General features: G+C 28.4%; 1 protein-coding gene across 3 annotated transcripts in view; it reads left to right on the top strand.

Moving 5' to 3' along the window:
* LOC100162603 (protein sprint) overlaps positions 1-19,662 on the top strand; it is a 93,577-nt gene that overhangs the window by 8,924 nt on the left and 64,991 nt on the right. For all 3 annotated transcript variants that reach the window (XM_008186088.3, XM_029491112.1, XM_008186085.3), the window contains exon 3: positions 4,819-4,895. In XM_008186088.3, the coding sequence (XP_008184310.1) occupies positions 4,819-4,895 (77 nt within the window). The remainder of the gene's footprint in view (positions 1-4,818; positions 4,896-19,662) is intronic.

The raw sequence follows: 19,662 nt of genomic DNA, 5'->3' as shown, positions 1-19,662 counted from the left end.
ATCCAGGTTCATTTATAGAACAAAATCCTAGTATAATAAGCTTTGTTAAATTTTGATAACTAACATCTATTGATTATTGTTATTTAAAGAAAGTGACATACTTATTTATTAATTAAAGAAACAAAATAATGTATATGTAGTTAGTAATAAAGTCCAAATTGTTCTTAAACAGCAATTAAAATACGATGAAACGAACAGCAATTTAGCAACATTTTCTGTATAACGAAATATTTTTGAGAACCAAACTAAATTAGAAGCAAATATATATTTAATTATATTTAGCGAATTTTTTTTGTTGTGCACGAGACTTCGTAGTATGAAAGTTTTACTGTAAGCTTGTAGAAAATACATGGTCATAACTTTTTTTTATAAACGTTTGAAGCTCGATTATTGACAAAATATTCCAAAACAACGACAATTGTTCAAAGTTAAAAATTCGTAAAATTTTAATTTTAATACTTAAGGCTTGTAAATTAATAACAAGATTCCACAAAAGTGGTTCTTACTGGAATTAAAAAAATAAATTTTACGTCAAGCCACATCTCAGAACATTTAAAATTCTCTCTAATCATTAAAATAACATAAATTATATTTTATAATAGATTTTTTTGCTGGGGTATGATTTTCACGTATTTAATATTAATATAAAAATAAATCTTGGTCGTGATGCATGATTTATGTGCTGTGGCTGTTACGCTGTTATTGTATATATGTATATGTATAATGTTTATGTACGTATAAATATATATAAGTGTGTGTGTCAGATTTTTTGCAGGTGCAATATCACGTAGTATATGCGAAAGTATTCCGTTTATTCAATTCTCTTTTGGTCCGCCTTAAGATAACTTCCGTGATCTTAGCATATTTTTCGCGTTTAACCCGAAACGAGGTATCATAACCGTCGCCCTTGCTCCTCTTTGATATTTACATATTTTCCTACCCCCTATGTACTTATACATATATATAAAATAATGTGTAGGTAACTGCAGTGGTGGTGGTATTCTTTATGATTTCTCTCACACCAAAACAAATCTCTTCCTCACGTCCACGGTTATTGTAATATTCCATCAACAACAGCGCGGGTTAGGTACTGCCGAGAAAGGATTTCGTTGATTTTGTTTCGCATTTACATAAACGACTCTCGGGTCCGTACCCCTCGTTAAAACAAAAATTCCGAAAATAATTTTTGCAAACAAACTTTGTTTATGGAAATAGAATTATTTTCTCCGTAAACGGACGAGTATTTTATTTAATTTATTTTACTACACTGTTAATAATAAACAAACAATTTATTCAACTGTGGATGTATTGATCAAACTTATAAAATAATAAAATAGGACAAGATAAGAAGGTATAATTGGTCACTTCTCTCTCTTCGCTTGCCGCACATGATAGATTGTATATTGTTAATATCGATTTTAAAGCAAATGATAATTTATCATTATGTGAAAAAATTCCTAGTGGAGGTCCGTAAAAACCGTACTTAGGTATTGATATTTATTTATTATTTTTCACAATGTAATTAAAGTATTTTTTACAGTACAAAAAAAACAATGATCCTAAAAATAGATAAAATTTCAATCCAATGCAGATAGAGACAATTTAAACTTTTAAACATTTTATACTTATTAGAAATGGGACAAAAAGAAAACTGAAAGTAACAAATAATTTAATAAGGTTATTAATTACAAATAACTAATAAGGTATATATCAATATAAATTGTTGCAAAAGTTTCGATTATTGTATTTTTCAGTTTTCAGTTAAGTTAATTTTTTGTACGTCTTATTTTTTTATTAAATTACATATTTTATTATAATCGTGTCTTAGGTTTAGATATATGAAATTCAAATCATTAATCATTATATTATATTATTTTCTACCACTTACATATTAAATAACTCCTCTAAATAGGCGTTTCATTAATTTTATTTAAGTATATTCATACATTTTTTTCAAAAAAATATTAAAATGTTTACCTATTAAAAGAACTATTTTTAATATCTGGTTAGGTGTATTGGACGAATGTATTGTTAAACTGAAGTTTATAGAAAAACCACTATTTGGACAAATTGTATTTACAATGTCGTCAATTAAACTGTCTAGTTCATTTCAAAATTGCAGCAGAAAACTACTGACATTAATGAAAACTGCAATCTCGACAATGCACATGGAACACGTAATTGAATCGTATATTGTGTACCTATATTCTTTCCCCCAATAATAGTGTTTTTTTTTGCACATCACGTGAATTACGTTTTTGTGACGTACTGCAGTAGCAAAAGCCTTTTTCTCCCTGTCTCTCCCAAGAGTCGGTCATGTGTAGCTTTCACATTCTGTTTTTTATTTTTATATTCAGGACTCGTGTAAAGTTACACCGGGGGCTTGAAAGCCGAATGACACGCGATCCGGTTTGAACATTTTTTTTCTTAGACAAGCAGCTTAAACCGTCGGTGACAATTTCTCTTTGCGGTGACACCCGGCATTTCCGAGAAAAATCGATCTAGTAGTCTTGTCCTACATGTATTAAATAATTGTATTCCACTGATTGGATTATCTGACATTTTTACTGTCATACACATCTGTACAGCAAAATATGAAATCGACGAAGTTTTAAAATGTTTGATTTATGTGTTTTTTGTATTTTGTAATAATAGTTATAATGGTTTATTGATGCCCAAAAAGAGCACTGAAAATAAATATTTATATAATGCTTATATTTTAAGATAAACAATCTGAAATTTAAATATAGTTAATTATTGATAGATTAAACGAATTTCGTTATGTTATGGTAAATTAAAATAAGCATATTTATTATATTATGCTTATACCTATTCTGTTAAAAAAAAACTGCTTGAATTCTAATAATTATAAAACATTTATTGTTAGTCACTAAACTTTATTTAACAATCCAATTTATTATAAAATATTCTTAAGTTAGTAAAATTGCAAATATTTCTTGTTGGTTTTAATTATACAATTATTATTGCAAATTAACCTGACCTAATAATCAGGTGTATATATTGTCGTTTAATATTAAGACTTTAATTCATATTATATCAATAGTCCTGTTTTGTATTATTAATGCAAAAGAAAATAACGTTATCCTATTAGGAGAAGTTATAAAAAGATAAAATCGTTTAGAATTGTTTTATATATATCGAAAAACTAATATTATTCCTTCATAAATAACTTTTCCAATTTAGTAAAGTTTCTATATGAACAATTTTTTGCTACTAAATATATATCATTATTAGGTATATATATTATATTATATGGTATTAAAGTATTCTCTGTAGATAGTACGAATAACAATAATATATATGTGTATAATTAAAGTTCAAATAAGTATTAGTTATATGTACGAAGATACAATCAGTAAATAGTTGATATTTAATTTAGAAAACTTTAATTAGTTAAATTAAATAAAAATGTGAAAATACTATTATCTATGTCCTCTAACATACACACACAAAAAAATTAAATTCTATATTAAGAAAGCTCATTTCATAGTTTAAACAATGTAGGTACAATATAGTGATATACATCATACCATGACTAAATAAACAGGCATGATCGCTAGATTACTGCACGCATATTTTATACATATATTATACTTCCTCAGACTTGGAAGAAACACTAATATCATAGAAAAAATGTTCTTCACATTACAATTATATAGGAATTATACTGTTTTTGCCATGTCTGGGGAAAATGCGCAGTGATAGGAAAAATTGGTGTTTTAGTGATCATGCCTGTTTATTTAGTCATGCATTATACGTCATACATGATATTATACCTATCATATAAATATAATTTTTAATTTAAAATATTTATGTATTATATGAATCTGAGGAGTTCATTCAATATTATGTAAGTTATTTTGTAATTTAGTTACCATTGTGTCTAATTTTAGCTAAAAAATAAATTATTACGGATAAATTTTGATAAGAAATTTCAAAATATTAACATTAGTTAATATAGAAATATCTGAGAAGCATCCTATAAAAGTTTCTAATTCTAAAGTTATAAATGATTAAATTACGTAAGTGTCAGAATAATTAGGAAACAAATATACCTATCTGATCTATCAATATATATTTTTGTTCATGAAAAATGAATAGTTTTATTAGTACCTATTTTTACTTCCACTTTTTTTGTTTGGTATTTTAAATATTATTTTTGTTATGCTTTTTAACAGTCGAAAAACACCAACTGCATAAAATGTTATTACAAATTATTGTTACGGTGTATTATGACGTGTTTAATTAATTCAACAATCACATATCGTTAACCATGTGTGTTTACAGTTATAGTTTAGATTTAAGAGTATTTAATTTTTATATAACTCACAAAATCTGTACTGTTATATTATTAAGTTTCTAGTCGAATATTCGAAGAATGTATTATTTAGTAAGTTCAGTGAAATTTAAGTATTGTGTTTAGTTTTATTATTATAATCACCGTGTTGATAATCAATGGTAGTTGAAATTTTATAATTGAAAACCATGAAACGTTTCATTAGAATTGAATAGAATCAACATTAGTTGTACATAATAATGATGACAAACAAAATATATGTTTAGGACCATATTATATATTTTGTTCGTAAATGCTGTCACGGAGGAAGATTTTTTTTACAATATAGAAAAACAAAAGGGTACTTATATAAAAAGTAATTCATATACAATATCATCAGTATTATATTATACCGAATGCAGTATTTTCCCAGTTACCATGACTACTCTTTGCTGTAAACATTAGAGCACTTAATTCTTGATGTTTTTCTTATACATTTTCGCTTTACATTTATGTTACAGTTGTTGAGTGCCGTTGCCAATGATCTGGACTACATGCTTACAGACCTATACGATTCGCCACCCACCACGTTAAACAGGTAAGATAGATAATAATAATATTATATTTGTGAGATAGATGGTATCTATAAACAAATTATTTTGCTTATCCAAAAATAAACCGTCTCTATGGTAAATTTCTTAATCTCTAATACTCGACGAAATACGAATATAATATTGCGTTCGGTTCGATTCGTGTTATTGAAATAATATTGTATACGTGTATGCATGCACGTACTGTGTATTTAACTCACGTTCGATAGACATTAAATTGTGTTAGCTGTCGTCGTTGTCATTGTGGCCGCAGATGAAACATGTTTGTCGCTGCCGACGGTTGCTATTCCGTTCGTCGCGCACGTACGCTTCTGTGAGTGGTATACTTATCCGAAATTATAATAATTTATCGATAGGTAGGTACGACGACGGCGACAGTGTTTAACTGAGTTTAAGGGTATGGCGGTGGTTTGACGTGTGTAAACAATGTATAAGTGATGGCATTCGTTACGCTTATTTTGTTTGCGAAAAGTAAAATAACGAGAAGCGCGTTTGAAGCTACCATTTTCTCACACTGGTCGTATTTAATTAAAAAAACCAACAAATTTTTGCTCTATTTGAGTTACTCGTCCAAATTGTATCACTTGTTGCAAGTCATATCGCGTACAGTTGCGTACTAATAATATACAATATTATTATACCCACCTACAGTAGCAATGGTTTTATTTTAACAAACAATTGACGTTCAACTTTTTATTTATGTGTACATATCAATGGCATTCGATAAATTGTTAACCTACAGGTTTTAAACATTCCTACCGATTTCGCTGAAGGGACATTCCAAATGTTTTCTTTATTCATGCTCATTTATACAGTTTGTTTGTTCCGGAAAACCGATTTATCGTTTTATTCTGATTCAAATATACCTCCCTAACATCTAGCGCCTTAGTACCAGAAACGAATTATTCCCAGCACACGGGATATAGTGTCCGTCCGGTTCGAATGCTGTTATTTAGGGTGTATAAGATCTATATTTTTCGGACCCTCCATAAATATTGTTGAGCTTTCAACAAAAGCTTTTTTTCCGTTTTATTTTCCGGAGTAGATTTATGTAATAAATAAAATAAACACATTTACATTTAGATTTAAATATTTAAATAATTTTTTTTAAGGTTTACCATTATATTGCTAATATTTTTGGTTTTTTTTTTTTTATAAAAATGTTATTGTACCGAATGCGGTAATTACATAAAATGTTCGGAATTCAATATTTTCCAATCTAATTTTTAAACTTCTAGCTATGTTCAAACTATTATAATGGAAAGTTACTCTTTTTTATTATCAAAATACATTAGAGATAAATTTAGTTCTTGGATTTTGCATTTATATTTATAAGATTTTAATGTCTTTTATATGCCAACAAATTTAATTGGATTAACAATTGTTCATCCTTAAATAGTACTTAGTAAGAAAACTATATAGTATATACAAATATACTTAAATACATAGCATATATATACATTCTATGCGTATCGCGTATGTATACTATATAATAAAGTATATACATTCTATAGTAAAACATAAATACAATTAAAATAGTTAATCGAAGCAGACTCATTCATGATATGACAATATGTTTGGAGAAGTTAAATTATTTGTTGGCGAAAAGTTGTTTGCATTTATTTAATTGTAAGATATCATCCATTTTTATTTATTTTGATATGGGTTACGTCATATTACATTTAATTCTCAATTGGAGCTTTAAAAACTGTATAAATAATGACAACAATTTTGTAGGAAATCTATACATAAATAGGGGAACTTGTGTGCTTTTTAGGCCGTTTGTATTCAGAGAACACCACTCTCCAGATGGTGCTTGACCATGTTATGGAAAAATTATTATTTTGTTCGTGTAATCGTATCATAACTAAAATATCTCAATGCTAATAATATCGACAGAGTATATAGCTGTTTTGCGTTGAAATCTAACAGAAATAGGTACCAATATGATTAAAGATTTGTTTTAAAATGTATTTAGTTTGTAGATTTTGATGCTATTTCTAATATGACTGAAGCCAAAAATATATATTTATTACTATTATACCTACTATAAGTAATTTTAGGATGTTATTAATTCATACTTCTATTGGTATTCATCTTTAATAGAGAAAACTTGACAAATAGTCATATTTGTAAAAATGTGTGATATACTGATATAATACGTGTCTTAGGTATGACGTGTTAACAATTAAATCATCCAATGTCCAATATTATTATAGAAGTAAAGTTTTGAGTGATATTTGTGTTCTGTTATTTTAATATTAGCTTTTAGAAGTTCTTTACTAATTGTATTATTTTACACATAGTGTACAATTTATTATTTCGGTCTAAATGTTCATTCATGTGATGTTTAATTTTAAAAATGTTAACAAACATACAGTTTAACACGTTATTTGTGAGCACCAAAGCTGTACTTACTCGTATACTGTAAAATGCAGTATATAGAAAAAATACTCGTTTTAAATTATTTTTCCCATATGCACGTTAATGGTCCATATTTTTGAAAATTCAACTTCCCCTCTAGTTCAAAACCTAAACCCTTGTTTTATGTACCGTAAGAGATAAGCATTCCGTTGTTGTATGTCCTCCTCAGTGATTTATGCTGTTAAAATAATTGTTGTTTTTGGTTATGATTCCGCCGTGGTCTGCATTCCGTGATCACATTCCTGGGGCATCCCTTTTGTTAATCCGAAACTAATAACGACAGTGGCCAGCCGAGGGCGGTTACAACTAAAGCTTTTAGGTTGGCCACAACACTATCATTGCGAAATGTAAAAGGGAGAGAGTGAAACAGGATGATTTTTCCCCTTTTCACTGCAGAAAGTATGAAAAAAACTCACACTGTTCCTTGGGTGTCTGGACCATAATATACCCTTGAAGCCGCAAATTCATGTTACTCTTCGGTTTATGTCACACGTACCTACTGTTTTGAAATGAGATACCATAACTATAAGATTATTTCTACAATTGGATTTTCGTCTTTAGTCTCCCAATTTGCCGTTAAACAATGATTACATTGTAAAAATTGTCCTACACGAACTCGTCGAAGTCTTTTACAAATATAATGGTTATCATTTTAGTATAGTGTTAGTACATGGTATAACCTTCAGATAATGCTTTTGTAAAATCCAACCAACTACATTTGACAAAAATAATAATTTAGAACATAGCATGCTGACGCATGTATGTTTTCAAAAGGTTTGATTTTTGATTTATTATTTAATCTAAGTATGATATACTTCATGTGATATTAGATACAGTTAGTTTTCTTTGGTATATACTACATATATTTTTAAGAAGTAATCTAACAATACTAAAAATACGAATTCTATAAAACAATTAATGTAGACTGTTTAAATTTAACAGTGTAAAAAATAATTACCGATAGATAACGACAAGTTCGGTGCAACCGGGTATTATATATTATGTTTTTTTAAATAAAAGTCAGATTGCCTTGCGTTATTAATATAAGCTTAGTAGTATAGTATACCTATACCTAAGGTTTTATTTTTAAATTCAGTATATGTATATTTATTTGTATTATTAGAATATATACATATATTATTGTTTTGAAGTTAATTTGTATTGTATTTTATAAATTGTTTTAACATAATGAATTAATCTAGATTTACGACCAATGAAATAAATTTGCGATACATAAAAGCGTTATCTATTTATAATATTATAAATTATTTTATTAATTTTATTTATGCGCATCATTGATATTTTTGTTTCTTGCTATAATATTCTACCCTGTTCATAAGTGAAGTGTTATTGCCTACTTAAAACGCCGTCTTTATATATATATCATATATATATTGGACTATAAAATAGTCCAATCTGATTTGTAGTTAATTTTCTAAATGTCCAAAACTATTAAATAAACCCGTTTTTCTTATAAGTTAAAAATAAATTACTGGACAAAAAGTTGCAACTTTTCTTGCAGTCAAATATAATTTCACATTTCATAAAAGCCGATCTGTCCAATAACTCTGACAACTTTATATTTTATTACATTTGTTCAGGTCATTTATCATTGCACAGGATATAAGAAGTATTCCATCACAAGTGACATATTACCCAGAACCATTAGTTGGTATTAATTTTGATTCCACGTCACTAGTTTGATAAGTTAGGGTTTTTGAAGAAATATATATACTTAAAAATAGCAGATCGATGTAAGAGAAAAATCTTTTTTTGAGGTATATTTACGATTTTGAAATGGAGAGTTTTTATTTTTTTTTACCCAAAGCCAAAGAGGGTTGTTCTCAAAGATTTTCATTCAGACGCACAGCTGTCACGTTCCCATATTAACGTTTCATCTGTTTGCCTCTAGCGTCTGAAATCAAAAGGCGGAAACGGAAGTAAATAGAAATGGAAAATGCAAAGAAATAGTCGTTTTACATACTCAAATATTCATTTTTTTATGTAAACAAATAGAAAAATTATATCTCAGTGAATAGTTTTTAGTATAATCAATCTGTATATAAAATCGATGTAAAAACAATGTTCAGTATAATTTTGTTGTACATCACATAGGTACACTATACATACCTTGTGTAATATTTCATTAATTTTGTTGATAAAATGAAATTTTATTTTGTTAGTTATACTTATAAATTATATTGTTTTCATTAGTTGCTTATTTTGTTATGAAAATAATAAAAAAGTGACTGTATTTTCAATTTTTGTTTTCAGATAATTTTATATTAAATATACGTGTTAGGTTTGTATACACATTTCGAAGTCATTAGTAGGTATCAATTGATTGTAGATAGGTACTTGTCATTTATTTTTTTTGTTTTATATAAAAGAAAAAAATATTAAAATTACAAAGTAGTTTTTTTTTTGCATATAGCTACAATTGTTTAAAATTGCATAAGTACCTATAAAATAATAAAAATGACTATTTAAATTATGAACGAGGTCCTCCATTGTTTTCACTACAGCAAGGCGCTACGCGTCAGGTAGTGCTTTGCGAGTTTTTTTATGTTAGCACGATTTACTGTCCCGAGTTCTCTCGTACATTTTTGCCTAGGCCTTAGACCTTTCCAGCTCCCTAAGGACTGCAGGGATAGTTCCGTGTAAATAACAACCTAGCTGGTCATTCTTATTTGTTTCTATTACGGGGCTTAAACGCGTCCATACGACATTCTTGCGGCCACAATAAAACGCATACTGGACTTGATCATAAATCGCTTTTATGGGAATTCCCATGGCGAATTTGCAGGGGAGAAGACCTATATACTTTTTCACTATTTGGAGCTTCAGAAAACTGAAAAGTTGAACAATTGTTATTGAAAGCACATAAAGTCGAACGTTAAACTAAGAAGAAACACACAATGAAAGCCTATGCAGTCGTTTTAATGTTATTTTATTTCAAGCTTTTTTTATTATAATTTATGTTTTGACAAGTATTATTCATTTTTAAATTAGAACTTATATTATTGATAAATGGTTGTATGTAAAATAATGCATACTATTGTCTTGGATGATTTTTTTTAAGTTAGTTTTGACCAACAACTATTCTTTATATAAGTTTAGCCTGTTTTATTTGTATGTTTGGATAAAATATTTTTATTTCGTATAACGTTGTTCGTGTAAAGTATATTATATCCTCAAAGATTGAATTAATTCAAAGTTAAAAACTCGTATGGTTCTCATGAATTAAATATATGTTAAAAGAAATATGTTCTTTATTACCTAGTTTAAAATGGTGGCACAAGTTTTAATTTTGAAAGTACTGCAGTATATCTAGACATGTATCCATGTATCCATTAGCTAATTTACAGAGACATAAAATAAAATAGAAGCAAATATAATTCAGTGTAATAACTTAAATACGGTTTTTTTAAATAATACAATGTATATTTAAACCAATTGTTGTGTATCGTCCAAATAAATTATATTATTATAAATATTTGTAGTTCCCAAAATATTTAAAAAAATCAATTTGAATTTTTCTAGTTTTTTATAATTTTATTTCTTTTATGGATTAGTAATTACTCATACCAATTGACATTACTGACATCTAACGAACAGTCATAGGTAATGTATGTGATGTGTTGGTTTAAATTAGTCCATAGTTGGGCCTAGCCTTCACACAAGTAATTATTAATGTCGATAATTATAATATAGTATATATAGTAGCTAGTATAAGTTTGATCATTATTATTATTTAAGTGTTTATATTTTTAAGTTTGCATAGCTAAGTTTGCATACTTAGGTCTTAGGTGGCTTAAGATAATACTTTTGATAAGTTATATTTTAACATACAATTTTTAAACGACATATACATTTTTTATATTAGTGTTCTAATATCATCAATAGTTATCAAATATTTAAATAGTATTGTTTATATTAATTTAAAATGGAAAAGATTATTTTGTTAAGTTTTTGGTCTCCAATTATATTAAACTTAAAATGATTGTTACCTACATGTTAACTATATAATCACGGTAGTTTTTATAATAAAACTCAAAAATCTAAGTTTTCATTAAAACATTTAAATACCTATCATATATATTAAATATATCAATATATTATGAAATAGTAAAATTTATATTTTTTTCAAAGATATTATGTTTTGAGTTTTAAAATTATGTAAAATCAAACTTTTTCTGGCTAGTCTCTATATTGATTAAATTATTCTGTATATTTCGTTCTTATAATATTTAATAATATATTATTAAAAATGATTAAACTTAGACTAGTATGAGTGGATTTTATGATTTGAGCTCTTAAGTTTGTAGATCTTCAGTATGAAGTATTTATAGAAATTCATACACCACCTTGAACTCATTATAGTTTGGATATTATTGGATTTTTTAAGTCATAAATTATCTTGATAGGTTTTTGTCATGTATGTTTGGAATATTTTTTTTATAAAAATTGCAAAAACATAAATAAAAATTATAATACCTATAATATGTCAAATAATAATATCTCTTTTTATATATTTATATCCTATATTATATCCTCTAGTACGTCGGAGGAAGTCGATGTATTTTATGTTCGGGTCCAGTTGCAACTGACGTGTTCTCTAAATTTTTATCTCTATATATACATGCGAACAATAATGAATTGTTATTGTAATTGCGGTTCATACCTACGCATTGATGTTGTGAGGGTGGCAGTGGAGGTGCCCCTGTCATCAAGATGTTAATTTATGGCTTCATTACGAACATCCCGTGCCTTCCCCTCGTACGATAAATTTTACAATGCATGTAATATAACATTTTTGAACCATAATCCGACAGACGAGTATGTGGTGGTGGCATAGAGGGGTGACCATTATTATATTTCATTCGAATATTGGAGGGGAGCAACAAAATATCGATGGGATTATTGCCTTAGAATGTTGTTTTAACGGGCGCTCAGTTGGATCATAAAACCGTGCCTGTGGACAATTAGCTACCGCAGCAGCCCCGATTATGATCGGTCATTTCGCATAAATCTACTAATAATTACTATATATTCTATGCCTATTTTACTTCACCCTGATTCCTTGCCGAAGGTCCAACGCTGGGGTTATGTGTCCAGACTCGTAATTGGCTTATTAAATCAGTTTAACAGATTTTCCTAAACTACGTCAAAGCCCATTAAGAACAACAACGATAGAATTCCGCAAAAGCTTTTGTAGGCAAAATTATATGTCGTCGAGTCGTTCTTTATTTTTTCCCAGTTGAACTTTGATAATTAAATGGGTGAAATGAGTGCTGTTCAAACTTGAAAATAGTTTCTCTCAAGATTGAAACTATGTTTTCGAATTAACAAATTTATGTTTTAAATTATTTAAAGTTTCAACTATGAATAGAATATAGACGTAAATACAATATAATATATAGGATATATTACCTGTATTGGCGTTAAGTATTCGCCTTATTAAACATACATCTATTATAACATTATCTATTTGTTTATATGATTATTAATCAAACTCTGTAGTTCTGCTACAGTTTGTGTTATCGACAAGAACAATTGAACGATGAAAGGGCTGTACATTTAACAATCTACCGATTAAGTACCGTTGTATTTGACACTTGTAGACGTTTTGAATGTCTTCATACCATTTAACTATCGCTAGTATCAACGGGAGACAAGGAAAAGTAATAATATATAACCATAATTATATCACATTTTTATGAATTCAATTAGTTATTTCAATGAGCAAGACTTTTAATATTAGACTGTGTTTTTATTAAAATAGCCCATTTACTTTTTTATAATTATTGACTATTACAATAGTACATTTACCTTTTTATGTATTGTTCCATAATTGTAAAAACAGTGGCAGTGTGTATACTGTATAATAGTATAAAATATATTATTATGTTTTTATTTAAAATATCTAAGCCTTCCCAGAAAGAAATCAAATTTGATGTAAAGAGATTTGTATGTGTATGTGTATTTATAAATATGTGCGTGAGATTTAATTCAAATTAATCGTGAATAATAATGATATGAATGATGTGAATAATTGTACGTAATAACTGAAAATTATTTACTAATTTTGTGTAAATTTGATTTATAATTTTTTTTATCGTGAAAGTATGATATATTTATTCTATTTAAAGAAATAGTTAGTTGGCAAGATAGTTCCAAATTAATCAGTAAATCTGCAAAAATCTCACTTACCCTGAAATATACTTACTTAAAAATCCTAAAGAAAGAACGGAAACGGACACAAACTTCATTAACACTCTATTACTAGTGACGAAACCTTAGTTGGACATTTACCAAATAAAAAAAACTTGATTTATATGTGCACGACGATTAAACAACAGAAGACGAATGCTTATAGATTTTGGTTCAGTTAATATTGGATAAATGTATGTACCGGAGAGTTTTTTTTATTTATTTATAAGTAGATAAAGTATACAGAATTATCGTTGGTATACCTGCAGGTGTGGGTATTAATATTTTCATGCTTTTATCAAATGGATGTAGGTACTTAATATTTATATAGGTGTATAAATTAAAACGAATTTTATCGATGCAGCTACAAATAATAATAATAAAAAAAGATATTATAATAAAACAAATTAATGTATTTAGGGTACATTTCTACGTGCTATATTTATTATAGCTACTGCATAAGGTAACACGTAAACAACATCCAGTCAAGTGCTTTTGGCTATCATACGTTTAAGTAAACATCGTTATCAATGTCTATAGCGGTGCATCTCTCGTACCTATCTTTCGACTATCTTGGACACTTTTGCTGCCGTTATGTGTCGGCACTTAAATAAATTGAGGTTTCCGAAAAGGTTTCTAACTGAAAACTCAGTCATAAAACCTTTTGAATATTTCCGACATAATTTTTTACAGTCACTTAGTATAGCAATTCAAATATAGACATCAAACTACCAGTACATTTTAAACTGTAATAAAAGTGATCGTACCTACTCCGTACACACCTGATCCCCGCGATGCTAAAAAACTCTTACCCGCTCGTATTTCATTATGCTAAAGTGCGATGGAATTACCCCCAACCAGCGTAAATCATACAATATACTACCATTGTTTATTATTACGACAAAGACTTTTTCGGGGTTAAAACTGGTGGCTTATAGGTCTTAGCGTTGTAAGATGTGTTTCTTTAAACTTTTGACAACACATAAATAACTAGGTTTTCAATCCAACTTTTATCAACACGCTCGTATACCGCTGGGGCGGTGGAAAGGAGCGTGAGCCGTGAACTTCTCGCATACTGCGGTGTATTACCAGCGCGATGAATTTGATTAATGTACAATCGTGAGTGTGGCGTGCGCGTGAGTATGTCTTAAAAATAGAGATAAAATATAATATATAATAATAATAACAACAACAAGATCGTGTGATTTTCCCTTTGCACGTTTAACTAGTCATTGGATAGGCTTAATTAAAAGTGTTATTCACTCATATTGAAAATTTCAATTCCATAACTCCTCACGTGTATATGTGTCGTTTTGGTATATTATGTACAATACTTTTCTATTTCGTTATTATATTCCAATATAATTTTTTACCAACACAGTATTTAATATATTTTTTTCTGTCAAATAAAATGTTATATATACACAAACACATAGTTTGCTTTTTCGTTTAAGTTATTAAAATGAATTATTATAATTACATTTAAAGGTTTAGTTTCTTTAGCGCAAAATTCACTAAGTGGTTTTCTTAATTATATATAATTAGATACAGCTAAATAACAAATATACCTCAAATAATATCCCTGTACCCCAAGTATATAAGTCTTAGTTAATATGTGTATTAAATTCATCTTAAATTAATGTTTTTTCCGATTAACTCATGTAAATTAATTTTAAAAAATAAATATTTTTTCGTATTACTTATATGGGTACTTCAGGTGTACAAAAAAATATATGTAATTCATATTATTGAAATAATGAAATTTCTTTACAATTTGATCTGTCGTGTAGAAGTGATTGAATTTCATATTTAAATTTTTATTAAAAAGCTTTTTACAATATTCCAGAATCATTAAATTACTCACCTTGTGTTAATTTATTCGATACAAATCACTATTATCTGCAAATTTCATCGGTATTAAACTATTAACAACATTAATTATATTATACTTTCCTAAATTATAAATAATTTATTACCAGATATTTATTTTTAATCAAGTATTCTGTGGTTATTGGAGAAACAAAGGATACACAATACTTCGGGTGCAATCAATTTTTGAATTTTAACATACCAGAATTAAATTAAGCATAATACTGATTGTGATAAATTATTCTACTGTTAAAATATAGCTTCTAAATAAAATAATTAATTCGTCGTAATCAAAATGAATAGTGAATATCGTGGTGGTCCTATTTTCTTTATAGTATGAGTGTATAACATTTGAAAGTGTACAAGACATAAAAGCTCGATAAGTATATATTAATAAAAATAAATATTTTATAAAAGTTAGAATAAAGTCTAAGGGTTCGTATTTTATATATCATATTAAATTTATTTACTATTTATTTTTACATGAATTGAAAATAAAATGTTCAACATACGTTCTGTACTAAAAATACAGTAAATACCTACTTAAAATATTGTTGAATAAAAAATGAAAAGTTCTTAGTATAGGAGGAGGTATGCGTTGAATGAATAAAAACAACGGATATGATTTACGCTTCTATTTAATTCTTATATTTGAATAACGTTTAGGAGAGCGCACAAAGGGCTTTTGGCCAAACTTTGGTTATAAGTTATAACATTGTGTTCTATTAACCACACACATTTTCTCATAAATCTAAAGCCCATTATCACCCAGTGCCATTATGCGGCTAGTTCGTAATTAAAATTTCCTATACGTCCTAACACAATGTTGTAAATCGCGTTTTATCGGCCTCAGCCCTTTCCGTCGAAATATTCAAAACAAGGAAGATATTCGTGTTACTCGCTCCCCTGCATGCCTGTTTCCTGAAAATTATACACAACACACACACACACACACACACACACACACACACATGTGGCGTAATGCAATACCCGCGGTGGGCCATATTATACAAAACCCATGTATATTCTCCCTTACTCCCACTCGGTTTCTACTTAAGAGTCTATACCCTGCATGTTAATGGAAATCGCACTATCGAAAGCTTTTTCAACCCACTCACCCACCCCATTCGGCTGTACGTATAAGTGTTTGGTGTTTAAGTATCGAAATCCCTCGAACATTATACGGTATTCCCGTTGTGTTTAAACACCCGAGACAGTTTTATGTCGCGACACATAGGCCGCAGCCATCCGTTCGCGACGAATACCATATACGACCGTCGTCTTTAATGGTGTTATGATATCTTGATATTATAATTTAGTATCAGTATTTAATAGTATCATATAATCTACACGTCTTGCTTATGATGACGGCTTAACTCATAAATATAGGTCTGATTTAAAATAGTCACACATTAAACGTCAGTGTGTCGGTTATTTTATGATAGGTTTACTCGTACAATTACTTATCGTTTAAGTGTACGTAACTATAATCCATTCAATTTATAGCTAGCTGAATGGTTATAATATATATACATGCATACTTATACTTTTCTTTTAAATTTATAGTTTTAAAATATAATGATAATGCGTAAGTGCGATCGTAAGTTCATGTGAAATATTTTTAGAGTATCGCATGTAAATTCAATATTAATATTCGTATATTTTTTCCTAGCATTGTATTTTAAGCATTATACTTTCAATAATTTTATTACAATATATACGTATGTTCCGTTTTTATTTTATTTTTTTAAAAAAATTTTTACTAGTTAATTTTTAAATAAAAACACTATTTTAGTCACTTTATAGCTGGTCTGATTCATTTTTGAGTATAGTTTTAAATTTACTATACATACAACATAAAATATAAACACGATATAACTCTTTATCTTTACTTAAATTATTAATATACAAAACGAATTTTACAAATGTATTTTTTAGGAATGCTAAAAACACACTTATCTTCTAAAGTACTTTTTGCAAAGTAATTTTATATTTATAGGCGTGGAAAGTTAAAGGGATCCGTATGTGCGTAAATTTTTTTTGGGGCAATATTATAGGTAGGTACATTACGTATAGGAAGTGAACGTCTATAACATTGCGCGCCTGCTGTTTTTGAGTTGTAACTACCATTAATCGCGACGGGGGGTGGGGGATGTTGAAAAAGTTGCCAGGGATGCACCTACACCTCTGCCCTCACCTGGATACGACCCAATATCGTTTGAAGTTTTCTCATTTCGCAAAGAGTCCCCTGAAATGCCCTAGACCCCACGCAGAGCATCGTTTTATTTATAGGCTTCTACAGTATGGTTTTTAATTTCTTCTGTAGCCCCTTATAGTTGGCAGTGTAATAAAGACCTTGGTGTATTTTATTTAACAATGGCATTTTCGTTTTAATAAAAATAATTTCATTTTTCATTTTTTTTTTTTTACAATAAAAGTATAAAAATAATTGAAAATATTGTATGTTTAACATGTACCAGGTACCTATATAATAAAATTTTTCATTTATAGAATATTATATAAACGTTTATTAGAAAATAATTGAATTCGGCCATTTATAAAAATAAAATATAAGTCAACCATGAACGTAAATGATATTAGTTTCAAAATAATTTGCATTTTATTATATTTATATATCTACTTTATTCGGTATAGTTAGTGTATGAGTTATAATTTTTAATTATTATAACTTTTTTTTATTATTCTGTTATTGTTGTATAATTTGATTTAAATACGATTCTGTCGTTACTCTATTATTAAAGTTACAAGTATAAGATTAGAAATACATATAAAATTGCTATCATAGAAAAATTTATTTAAAATTTGAAAGTACTCTTTAGTTTTAAATGTGGAATTTAGTTGGTAATCTAATTCTCACATTATGTGCCCTAAATGTTATTTGATGTCGTTATAGCTTTTTGAATTACTGCAGCTAACCCGTCGTTTTATAAATTCTCTGGAGACGGGAATTTAAGAGTCTTCTTTCCTGTTCGTATATAAAGCCGTTATCGGAAGTAAATAACACACTTTTTTGCTTTCGGAAACCGAGTGGATGGCTAAGTGTCGGATGTCTCGCACATAATGAAACCCCAGAGAGTAATACTCTAAGGATTCAGTCCATTATTATATATTTATGACTATAGCGTGGGCGACTGTCCGAATATATCTGATCAGACACGGTGGAAGGCATTTTGAGATTGCATTTTATCCGTATTTTATATGCTCTTCGCCCAGCAGACGTGATGGGCCTGAAACCACCATGCCACATTTTGAAAATAAGTAATTTTCTTCTTGTCAATATACCTGACTACATAAATATGCATGATAATTGATAAAGATGTATTTTCAAAATTTAATTCAGTGTTTGATTCTGACTAGTTCAAAATATCGAAGGATTGTAAATCAAAGTTATGACGCTGTGTGTTACTAGTCGTTCAAATGTTCAATAAAACTACTATGGGTTTGATTGCTTTGAAGCCCACGTATTATTCAAAACTTGAAATCCTTAATATTTTTTTATTATGTTCTAAATTATGCGGTGGACTCATTGACGATGGCAGTTTAATTTATTATTCATGGTTTTGTATTCAAGATAATATTTTGATTTAGGCTCGATTTGCAAATATTTTCACATTTTTATCCTACACTTTATGCATTTTAAATTCAAACGTAACATAGATGTGTGTGTATGTGTGCGTGAACACAGAACAGTATTATGATTTCGGTTTGAGTGTCCCCCCCAATAGTATAAAGCTATACACGTGTCAGACTGCAGCAACCACACGCGTCGTCAAACGCACATGACACTCCTTAAAAAAAAATAATGAAATACACTAAACTGTAAATTATAATTCAGTTTTACGACTGCCGTACATTCATTAATGGGAAAAAAATAACTGCCAAGTATTATGACGTGTATTAGGATCATCTACAATGGTGTAAATATAATATAATTACACAAGTATTGTTGATAAACATATGTCTACAGGCACACAAATTAAACCCCGTTAAAACGTCGTATACCGTTACCAAGAATTTATTATCGCTCTCATAACTTCGATTGATTCAATTGAAATCGTATTTAAAATTGAGAAATTGAACAAAATCAAATGGAATTTTACGATTATAAAAAAACGCAACTACATATACACTGCACGGTACACATATTTTAACGATAAAAAGAGGGTGTCGGAGAATAGTAGGATCGTAATCGCAAACAAACCGGTTTATTTGGTCTGTTATTACTTC

Source organism: Acyrthosiphon pisum, chromosome A3, assembly GCF_005508785.2.
Source record: "Acyrthosiphon pisum isolate AL4f chromosome A3, pea_aphid_22Mar2018_4r6ur, whole genome shotgun sequence".
NCBI lineage: Eukaryota > Metazoa > Arthropoda > Insecta > Hemiptera > Aphididae > Acyrthosiphon > Acyrthosiphon pisum.
Note: the sequence above shows the minus strand (reverse complement) of the source record. Positions and strands in the feature narration are given on the sequence as shown.